Source organism: Pristiophorus japonicus, chromosome 31 (genome assembly GCF_044704955.1).
Source record: "Pristiophorus japonicus isolate sPriJap1 chromosome 31, sPriJap1.hap1, whole genome shotgun sequence".
NCBI lineage: Eukaryota > Metazoa > Chordata > Chondrichthyes > Pristiophoridae > Pristiophorus > Pristiophorus japonicus.
Window position 1 is genome coordinate 12,855,298 of NC_092007.1, and position 11,889 is coordinate 12,867,186.

Sequence of the window (11,889 nt, forward strand, 5' to 3'; positions counted from 1 at the left end):
ATAATGTGGGGAAATCTGAGGTTATTAACTTTGGTAGAAAAAATAGAAAAAGGGAATATTTTTTAAATGGTGAGAAACATTTAAATGTTGGTGTTCAGACAGATTTGAGTGTTTTTGTGCAAGATACACAAACAGCTAGCATGCGGGTACAGCAAGCAAGTAGGAAGGCAAATGGCATATTGTCCTTTATTGCAAGTGGGTTGGGGTATAAGAGTAGGGAAGTCTTGGTAGAATTGTACAGGACCTTGGTGGGACCACACCTGGAGTACTGTGCAATGTTTTGTCTCCTTATCTCAGGAAGATATACTTGACTTGGAGGCGGTACAACGTACGTTCTCTAGACCGATTCCTGGGGTGAGAGTGCTGTCTTATGTTAAGAGATTGTGTAGAACGCTCTAGAGTATTCTGTACGCTCTAGAGTTTAGAAAACTGAGAGGTGATCTCATTGAAACATACAGAATGCTTACAGGACATGACAGGGTGGTTGCAGGGAGGATATTTCCCCTAGCTGGAGAGGTTTTTTTAACAGACACCATAGCAACTAACTTCAAGGCTGAAGCTTATCTTTTGCAGAACAAATGGTCTTCTGTGCATTTCATAACAACAATAACTTGTATCTATTTGCGAGAATTATATTCAAAATTGCTCTGCACCTGCATTTATAACCTATGATCTAATTCAATTGTGGGTGCACGGTTTCATTACCATTATTGAACAAAGGCATTCGTACAACCTAGACGATATTGAACCCTGTAATGGATTATGAACTGGAGGTGCCAAATCAGTTCATAACCAAAAACATGACTCAAGTACCTCTCTGAAATAATACACATACATAATTCAAGTAAAAAACTTATCAACATAAGCAATTATCTAACATCCACGACAAGATTACAAAGGGTTAAATGGATTTCAGCTCTAAATCCATAAAGGTGGGTGGAGCTAAGACAAACATACAGACAGTCTCTTTTCCAAAGACTGGCTTTCGAGCAAACAACAAATTCATCATCTCCCTAAATATTCACGTTCGGTAACTCTCGCGACAAATGCACATTTTCCATGCAAACTGGAATTTCAACATTCATTCAAGCTTCTTTCAGTCAATGATATCCGATGTTTCTTTATTCTTTTCTTGGCGCAAACACTGACAACGTCAAGTGTCAGTTTCAACTTCACCAATCCTTTAAAACATTATGAATTCGCAAAGATTTTTGGGGCACTAATAATTTGGTCAACACATGTTTTCAGCCACCTTGGAGCAATTTGCAAGCACAGTTATGAACAGAAAATGAGCCCCCATAAATGCTGTAGTCTTGCAGACGCTGCAGTTTAACAGTACTGAAGCTTTGGCTGATATATCCCAGTACTTTTTTAAGGCTATGACGGTTTTTGTCTTGGCCACATTTCGGGCAGTGAGTTTCATACCCCAACCACCCTCTGCATGAAGAAACGACTCCTCAAATTCCCTCCAAATCTCCTACAAATGAGTTTGCATTGCCTCCCCCTGATTGTCAACCCGTTGAAATGACTTCTTGAGCAAGTCCCTGAAGTCCTGCCACATGAAGAGGTAGAGAAAGGGGTTGATGCAGCTGTTGATGCAGGCCAGGCCGCGGCTGAATGGGACACCCACCATCAGCGCCATGGGCCAGTCTTCGTCATGTGGGTGGAGCAGCAGGGCGAGGATAGAAACGATGTGGTAGGGCGCCCAGCACACGAGGAAGGCCAGGATGATGGCGGCCACGATCCTGAAGGCCTTGCTGCCGCTGGACACCAAGCGGTCCCGCCTCAGCCGCAGCACAATGATGGTGTAGCTGGCGGTGATAACCAGGAATGGGAGGAGGAACCCGATGAGGAAGCTGGTGAGAGTCAGTGTTCGGTACCGGGCATCATGCAGGCTCTTCGCCTGCTCCGGCACCGCCCGGTCATCATCCTCTCCACGGTCCGTCGTGTTCAGTGCCATCCCCTCGCCCTCTAGCAGGTACTCGGTAAAGCACCACATGTGGTCATCCCGGGATATCAATTGTCGGAAGACGCACGATGGCGCACTCCCGATGGCAGCTGCCACCCACATCCCCAGGCTGAGCAGGGTGGCCAGCCGCGGGCTGCGGTGGTTCTGGGACCACACGGGCAGCACCACCGAAAAGCAGCGGTCTACACTGATGGCGGCCAGCGTAAAGACGTTGGCGTGCAGACAGAGCACCACCGCCCCATAGCTGAGCTTGCAGATCAGCCAACCAAAGGGCCAGTGGAAGTCAAGGGCGATGTCAGTGATGTAAAGAGGGAGCAGCAGAGAGACGGTGAAGTCGGCCACGGCGAGGCTCTGCAACCAGACGGTGTAGGCCGTTCTCTTCAGCTTGAAGCCGGTGGCCCAGATGACCAGCCCGTTGCCCGACATGCCCAGGACGCAGGTGACGATGTAGATCACAACAGCGCAGGCGTGCATCGCTCGCTCCGTGCTGGAGTGGACTTCTGTCGCCGGGACATCGTGCGGAACCTCGCTGGAGTTGGTCGGCTGAAAATCATCAGGCTCCATTTCAGATGTCGCACCTGAAGACACGGAGCGAGAGAGAGAGAGACAGATAGCGGAAGAGAGAGATAGAGGGAGCAAGAGAGAGAGAACGAGAGAGGGAGCGAGAGAGAGGCACAGAGAGAGAAAGAAAAAAACTTAGAGAGAGAGAGGGAGCAAGAGAGAGGGCGTGAGAGAGAGACACCCAGAGACAGAGAGAGAGAGAGACAGAGAGAGATAGAGACAGAGAGACAGAGAGAGAGAGAGAGAGGGAAGAGTCCATTAGTGTTGACCCCAGTACAGAAATCACGGAGATTGACACTCAATTTCCACCTCCGTAACTATGCCCGTCACCGCCTCTGCCTCAGCCCGTCCGTTTCTGAAACCTAGTCTGAACGCTTGTTATATCCAGACATGTCTATTCTATGCCGCTCCTGACTGGCCTCCCGAATTGTCAGCTCATTCAAAACACCCATCTTTGAACTCACACCGAAGCCCATTCAGCCATCAAGCCCCGCCCCACACCCCGTCCGATTGCTCGCTGACCGACATTGGCTCTCGTTCAGATAACGCCTCGATTTAAAAATTTTCATCTTTATTTTCAAATTTCTCCGTGGTCTCCTCGCCCCCTCCCTTGCTATATCTATAAACTCCTTCAGACCACAGTGCGGCCACTCCCTCAGTACTGGCCCTCAGAGAGTGCGGCGCTCCCTCAGCAATGTCCCTCCGACAGTGCGGATCTCTCTCAGTACTGACCCTCCAACAGGGCGGCGGTCCTTTAGTAATGCCCCTCCAACAGTGTAGGACTTTTCCTATTGTTTTCAAACACTAAGACACTGGAATTTTCCAATACAACTATAAAATCCTATTTCATCACTACTGAGTACAGGTTCAGAAGTATCAAATTATCGAGCTTGCCGATTCGAAATTTAACTTTGCAATATATATGCCCCAAGTTATACTGTTATATACCAGTAAAACACTTCATTCCTTCACAATATCTATGTCTCTAAGCTAACTGGTAACGCACAATCTTTCTGGCAATAACTGTGCCCAAATTGGCTTACGTATAATCAGGTGGGTGATCCGTCCGACTGGATTAAAACTTCCGACTTTCCGGCTGGCCGGCCTCCATCAACTACCGATGGTTTACATTTCGATGCTGCAGAAAGTGAGCAAACCTTTGTCCTGCTTCATTTACACTCCACATCCTTCTGGCACCTCACGGTATCCTGCTGTCCAGTTATGTTTGGCTGGAGATAACATATCCCTTTTGTTGATTGGCAAATTCTGATGCACGTCAACGCCCCTTCTTGCTGTTTGAATTCAAACTAATGGACCCATCCCCACAGGTTTGATTCTTGCTGTTTATAGACGGCATTTTTTTCATCACCCATTGGACTTCAGTCCACTCTTCAGTGTCTCTCATGTACCTACATTTTGCACGTTATTCTGAGAAGATGTACAAATTCCAGCTAACAAGTTAGACACCACGTACATAAATATAGCACTTCGAGAAATCGTACAAAATCCACACAATTCTTTATGCACCACAGTTAGAAAGTATATAAAACACATATTAAAATATATACAAATACATATTATGGCTCCTTACCATTACGTAATCTACTTCCATCGCCTGATCAAAGTCCTTCTGCTGTGGCTTAAATTTGCATGCCTGACCTGGAAATATCCATTCCGTCATTAGCAAACTGATATATGCTACCTGCACGGGTTAGAGGCAGAGTAAAGCTCCCGCTACACAGTCCCCATCAAACATTCCCAGGGCTGGTACAGCATGGGGTTAGATACAGAGTAAAGCTCCCTCTACACTGTCCCATCAAACACTCCCAGGCAGGTACAGCACGGGGTTAGATACAGATTCAAGCTCTCTCTACACTGTCCCATCAAACACTCCCAGGCAGGTACAGCACGGGGTTGGATACAGGGTAAAGCTCCTTCTGCACTGTCCCACAAAAAAAACCCAGGGCAGATGTTGTAAAGCATGCATTCCCATGTTCCGCCACCAGGGAGCTCATCCCCTGAAGTCCCAAGGGATCCTAGCATCTCTTGGGAGCACTGTATATAAGCTGGCCACTAAGACCTGTTCCTCACTCTGGAGTGTCTTATTAAAGACTGAGGTCACTGTTACTTTAACCTCCCTGTGTGCAGCCTCATCTGTGTTAGGAACACAATAATTGATGCTGAGAATACGAAATGCAAAGATGCAGCAAACTGTGGGCATCCTGGAGAAGTTCTCGGAGGGTGAGGACTGGGAAGCCTATGTCGAACGGCTAGACCAGTACTTTGTAGCCAACGAGCTGGACGGAGAAGGAAGCGCTGCAAAAAGGAGAGCGGTCCTCCTCACAGTCTGCGGGGCACCGACCTACAGCCTCATGAAGAATCTTCTGGCTCTGGTGAAACCCACAGATAAGTCGTATGAAGAGCTGTGTACACTGGTTCAGGAGCATCTTAACCCGATGGAGAGCGTGCTGATGGCAAGGTATCGGTTCTACACGTGCCAGTGATCTGAAGGTCAGGAAGTGGTGAGCTATGTCGCCGAGTAAAGGCAACTTACAGGACAATGTGAGTTTGATGGCTACCTGGAGCTAATGCTCAGAGACTTTTTGTACTGGGCATTGGCCACGAGATCATCCTACGAAACATTTGACTGTGAAGACAGCGACCCTCAGTAAGGACATTGCGAAATCACAGGCGTTTATGTCCACCAGTGATAACACGAAACAATACTCTCAGCACACAAGTGCTCGCAATGTTCATAAATTAACTGGAACTGTGTTTGCGAGCAGAACTGTACAGTGCAGAATCCATGAGTCTACAACTGCCAGTCGGCCTCAGGTGACCCAGATGACTCAGAGTCCCCAACAAAGGATGAATGCAAGGCAATTCACACCTTGTTAGCGTTGTGAAGTCTGCCATTCAGCCTATTCATGATGCTTCAAAGGGTATGTTTGCAAGAGCTGTGGAACAATGGGGCAACTCCAACGAGCTTGCAAATGAGCTGCAAGCTCTACAAAACCGGCTAACCACCACGTGGCAGAGGAATATCAGTCCATGGTGGATCAAAGCAATTTTGATCCTCAGAGAGAGGAGGCAGATGCTGAAGTACACGGGTTGCACACATTTTCGACGAAATGTCCACCTATAATGCAAAATGTAAAATTGAATCAGGGGAAGTCATAACGGGGAACAAAGAAATGGCAGACCAATTGAACAAGTACTTTGGTTCGGTATTCACTAAGGAGGACACAAAAAACCTTCCGGATATAAAAGGGGTCAGAGGGTCTAGTAAGGAGGAGAAACTGAGGGAAATCCTTATTAGGCGGGAAATTGTGTTGGGGAAATTGATGGGATTGAAGGCCGATAATTCCCCAGGGCCTGATGGACTGCATTCCAGAGTACTTAAGGAGGTGGCCTTGGAAATAGCGGATGCATTGACAGTCATTTTCCAACATTTCATTTTCTCTGGATCAGTTCATTTGGAGTGGAGGGTAGCCAATGTAACCACACTTTTTAAAAAAGGAGGGAGAGAGAAAACAGGGAATTATAGACCGGTCAGCCTGACCTCAGTAGTGGGTAAAATAATGGAATCAATTATTAAGGATGCCATAGCAGCGCATTTGGAAAGAGGTGACATGATAGGTCCAAGTCAGCATGGATTTGTGAAAGGGAAATCATGCTTGACAAATCTTTTGAAATTTTTTGAGGATGTTTCCAGTAGAGTGGACAAGAGAAAACCAGTTGATGCGGTATATTTGGACTTTCAGAAGGTTTTCGACAAGGTCCTACACAAGAGATAAATGTGCAAAGTTAAATCACATGGGATTGGAGGTAGTGTGCTGACATGGATAGAGAACTGGTTGTCAGACAGGAAACAAAGAGTAGGAGTAAATGGGTACTTTTCAGAATGGCAGGCAGTGACTAGTCGGGTACCGCAAGGATCTGTGCTGGGGCCTCAGATGTTTACACTGTACATTAATGATTTAGACGAGGGGATTAAATGTAGCAACTCCAAATTTGTGGATGACACTAAGTTGGGTGGCAGTGTGAGCTGCGAGGAGGATGCTATGAGGCTGCAGAGTGACTTGGATAGGTTAGGTCAGTGGGAAAATGCATGGCAGATGAAGTACAATGTGGAAAAATTTTGCGGTTATCCACTTCGGTGGTAAAAACAGAGAGACAGACTATTATCTGAATGGTGACAGATTAGGAAAAGGAGAGGTGCATGACCTGGGTGTCATGGTTAATCAGTCATTGAAGTTTGGCATGCAGATACAGCAGGTGGTTAAGAAAGCAAATGGCATGTTGGCCTTCATAGCGAGGGGATTTGAGTACGGGGCAGGGAGGTGTTGTTACAGTTGTACAGGGCCTTGGTGAGGCCACACCTGGAGTATTGTGTACAGTTTTGGTCTCCTAACTTGAGGAAGGACTTTCTTGCTATTGAGGGAGTGCAGCGAAGGTTCACCAGATAGATTCCCGGGATGGCGGGACTGACCTATCAAGAAAGATTGGCTCAACTGGGCTTGTATTCACTGGAGTTCAGAAGAATTAAGAGAGGACCTCATAGAAACGTTTAAAATTCTGACGGGTTTAGAGAGGTTGGATGCAGGAAGAATGTTCCCAATGTTGGGGAAGTCCAGAACCAGGGATCACCGTCTAAGGATAAGGGGTAAGCCATTTAGGACCGAGATGAGGAGAAACTTTTTCACCCAGAGAGTGGTGAACCTGTGGAATTCTCTACCACAGAAAGTAGTTGAGGCCAATTCACTAAATATATTCAAAAGGGAGTTAGAAGAGGTCCTTACTACTTGGGGGATCAAGGGGTATGGCGAGAAAGCAGGAAGGGGGTATTGAATTTGCATGTACAGCCATGAACTCATTGAATGGCGGTGCAGGCTAGAAGGGCCGAATGGCCTACTCCTGCTCCTATTTTCTATGTTTCTATGTTTCTACCCGTAGCTATGGAACTGGACACTGGCGCTAGCCAATTCATCATGAGTAAAAAGATGTTTGAGAGACTATGCTGCAACAAGGCATTCAGACCAGCCCTGGGACCCATCCACACGAAACTGAGAATGTACACCAAAGAGCTTATCACTGTCCTGGGCAGCGCCATGGTCAAGGTCACCTATGAGGGCACGATGCATGAACTGCCACTCTGGATTGTCCCGGGAAATGGCCCCACACTGCTTGGAAGGAGCTGGCTGGGCAAAATCCGCTGGAACTGGGATGACATCGAGTGCTAGCACATGTCGATGAGGCCTCATGTACCCAGGTTCTTAACAAATTTTCTTCCCTTTTTGAGCCAGGCATTGGAAACTTTTCTGGGGCGAAGGCGTGGATGCACTTGGTCCCAGAGGCATGACCCATTCAACACAAGGCGCGAGCGGTACCTCACATGATGAGGGAGAGAGTGGAAATTTAGCTGGACAAGCTGCAACGCGAGGGCATCATCTCCCCAGTGGAATTCAGTGAGTGGGCCAGCCCGATTGTTCCAGTACTCAAAAGTGATGGCACGGTCAGGATTTGCGGCGATTATAAAGTAACCATTAATCGTTTCTCGCTACAGGACCAATACTTGCTACCTAAGGCAGATGACCTATTTGCGACACTGGCAGGAGGCAAGATGTTCACCAAGCTCGACCTGACTTCAGCCTACATGATGCAGGAGCTGGAGGAGTCTTCGAAGGGCCTCACCTGCATCAACACGCACAAGGGACTGTTCATTTACAAGAGATGCCCGTTTGGAATTCGGTTGGCTGCAGCAATATTCCAGAGAAACATGGAGAGCCTACTCACGTCATACCACACACGATGGTTTTCAGGTCGACATATTGGTCACGGGTCGGGACACCGCTGATCACCTACAAAATCTGGAGGAGGTCCTCCGGCGACTGGATCGTGCAGGGCTGCGGCTGAAGAGGTTGAAATGCGTCTTCATGGCAGCAGAAGTGAAGTTTTTGGGGAGAAAGATCGCGGCGGACGGCATTCGGCCCACAGACGCCAATACAGAGGCTATCAGGAATGCGCCCAAGCCACAGGAAATCACGGAGCTGCGGTCGTTCCTGAGACTCCTCAACTATTTTGCTAACTTCCTACCAGGGTAAAGCATCCTCTTAGAGCACCTACATGTGTTATTGCGCAAAGCTGAGAACTGGATATGGGGAAAAAAACAAGTAATTGCTTTTGAGAAAGACAGAAACATTTCATGCTCCTACAAGCTGCTTGTATTGTATAACCCATGTAAAAGACTTGTGCTAACATGTGACACGTCATCGTATGGAGTCCAGTCGGTATTACAACAAGCTAACATTGCGAGGAAGTTGCAACCTGTCGCCTATGCTTCTGGGAGCTTGTCGAAGAGGGAGAGGGCCGACAGCATGATTGAGAAATAGGCGTTAGCATGTGTGTTCTGTGTAAAGAAAATGCATCAGTACCTGTTTGGCCTCAAATTTGAGCTGGAAACCGATCACAAGCCCCTCACATTCCTGTTCGCTGAAAACAAGGGGATACATATTAATGGTTCAGCCCGCATACAAAGGTGGGCACTCGCGCTATCAGCGTATAACTATACCATCCGCCACAGGCCAGGCACCGAGAACTGTGCGGATGCTCTCAGTCGGCTACCATTGCCCACCACAGGGGTGGAAATGGCGCAGCCTGCAAACTGATAAATCACCTGTCACGGCCCGCCAGCTTAGGACTTGGACCAGCCAAGATCTTCTGCTGTCTCTTGTAAAAAACTGTTTACTGCATGGGAGCTGGGCCAGCATCCCCACTGAAATGCAAGAGCCAATCAAGCTGTTCTAGCGGCGAAAGGATGAGCTGTCCATTCAGGCAGACTGCCTGTTGCGGGGTAACCGCAAAAGGGCAGGGAGACCTTCATCTCGGATCTCCACAGCACACACCCGGGTATAGTAATGATGAAAGCGATAGCCAGATCCCACCTGTGGTAGCCCGGTTTTGACTCTGACTTAGAGTCCTGTGTACAGCAATGCAGCGTATGTGCTCAGTTGAGCAATGCGCCCAGAAAGGCACCACTAAGTTTGGCCCTCCAGACCATGATCGAGGATCCATGTCGACTATGCGGGCCCGTTTCTCGGTAAAATGTTCCTAGTGGTGGTGGATGCATTTTCAAAATGGATTGAATGTGAAATAATGTCGGGAAGCACCGCCACCGCCACAATTGAAAGCCCGCAGGCTATGTTTGCCACCCACGGCCTGCCTGACATACTGGTCAATGACAACGGGCCACATTCCACCAGTGCCGAATTTAAAACATTCATCACCTGCAATTTTATCAAACATGTCACCTCGGCCCCGTTTAAACCAGCCTTCAATGGGCAGGCAGAGCGGGCAGTACAAACCGTCAAACAGAGCGTTAAACAAGTCACAGAAGACTCACTCCAAACCCGCCTGTCTCGAGTACTGCTCAGCTACCGCACGAGACCCCACTCGCTCACAGGGGTGCCCCTGGCCGAGCTATTCATGAAAAGGACACTTAAAACCAGACTCTCGCTGGTTCACCCCAACCTGCATGATCAGGTAGAGAGCAGGCGGCAGCAACAAAATGTAAACGATGGTCGCGTTACTGTGTCACGGGAAATTGATCTGAATGACCCTGTGTATGTGCTAAACTATGGACATGGTCCCAAGTGGATCCCGGGCACGGTGATAGCTAAAGAAGGGAATAGGGTATTTGTAGTCAAACGAGACAATGGACAAATTTGCAGAATGCACCTGGACCAAACGAAGCTGCAGTTCACAGAATGCCCTGAACAACACACAGCAGACACCAGCTTTTTCGAGCCCATAACAGACACCCAAAGGATCAACGACACCACCCCGGACCAGGGAATCGAACCTATCATGCCCAACAGCCCAGCAAGGCCAGGCTCACCCAGCAGCCATGCAGGGCCAACAACACGCCAGCCCAGCGAGGGCACAGCCAACACACCAGAACAGACATTTGTATCGAGGTGATCCACCAGGGAAAGAAAGGCTCCCGACTGCCTCACCTTGTAAATAGTTTTCACTTTGACTTTGGGGATGCAGTGATGTTCCACCAGCAGGGAGCGCATCCCCTAAAGTCCCAAGGGATCCCAGCATCTCTTGGGAGCACTGTATATAAGCTGGTCCCTAAGGCCTGTTCCTCACTCTGGAGTGTCTTATTAAAGACTGAGGTCACTGTTACTTTAACCTCCCTGTGTGCAGCCTCATCTGTGTTAGGAACACAATAGCGGGAATCGATATCCCGCTCCCCATAACCTTTTATTTCCTTATCCTTTAAGGAACTGTCTATCTCTGTCTTAAATATATTCAATGTCCCAGCTTCCACAACTCTCTGAGGCAGCGAATTCCACAGATTTGGAAGCCTCTGAGAGAAGAAATTTTTCCTCGTCTCAGTTTTAAATGGTCGGCCCCTTATTCGAAGGTCATGCCCCCTAGTTCTAGTCTCCCCCATCAGTGGAAACATCCTTTCTGTCTTCACCATGTCAAGCCCCCTCATAATCTTATCCGTTTCGATAAGATCACCTCTCATTTTTCTGAATTCCAATGAGTAGAGGCCCAACCTACTCAACCTTTCCTCATAAGTTAACCCCCCCCTCCGCCCAGCTCCTCCCTGCCCCCGCCCATCTCCCGAATCAACCTAGTGGAACATCTCTGAACTGCCTCCATAACAAGTATATCCGTTCGTAAACATGGAAACCAAAACTGCACGCAGTACTCCAGGACTTACCAATACCAATACCAATACCAATAGGTGTAGCAAGATATGCCTCCTTTTATACTCCATCCCCTTTGCAATAAAAGCCAATATTTCATTGGCCTTCCTAATCACTTACTGTACCTGCAAACTAAACACCAGCATGGACTGATTGAGCCGAATGGCCTGTTTCTGTGTCGTATATCCTATGTGAATGTAGCTGTGTGTAGTTGAAGTGTGATCTCAAGCCAGGCATTAAACTCATGGTCTACAGGGCTGTAGTGATACCTGCCCTCCTATATGCTTGAGACACATGGACTATGTACAGTCGACACCTCAAATCACAGGCAAAGTACCACCAACGCTGCTTCCACAATATGCTGCAAATCCCCTGGGAGGATAGGTGCACCGACATCAGCGTTCTCTCTCAGGACAACCTCCCCAGTATCGAGGCGCTGACCACACTCGATCAGTTCCACTGGGTGGGCCACATCATCCGCTGGACTCCTAAAACAGGCACTCTACTCCGAGCTACGTCAGGAGGGCAGAGGAAACGCTTCAAGGACACCCTCAAAGCCTCCTTGAATAAATGTAATATCACCACCGACACTTGGGTATCCCTGGCCCAAGTCCGCTCAAAGTTGAGGAGCAGCAT

At 48.1% G+C, this 11,889-nt stretch overlaps 1 protein-coding gene across 1 annotated transcript; it reads right to left on the reverse strand.

Moving 5' to 3' along the window:
* Positions 1-1,415: 1,415 nt before the first annotated feature.
* LOC139240368 (chemerin-like receptor 1) lies at positions 1,416-2,533 on the reverse strand. Its single transcript, XM_070868839.1, has one exon. The coding sequence runs from the start codon at positions 2,531-2,533 to the stop codon at positions 1,478-1,480; it is 1,056 nt and encodes a 351-aa protein (XP_070724940.1). The 3' UTR covers positions 1,416-1,477.
* Between the last annotated feature and the right edge of the window lie 9,356 nt (positions 2,534-11,889).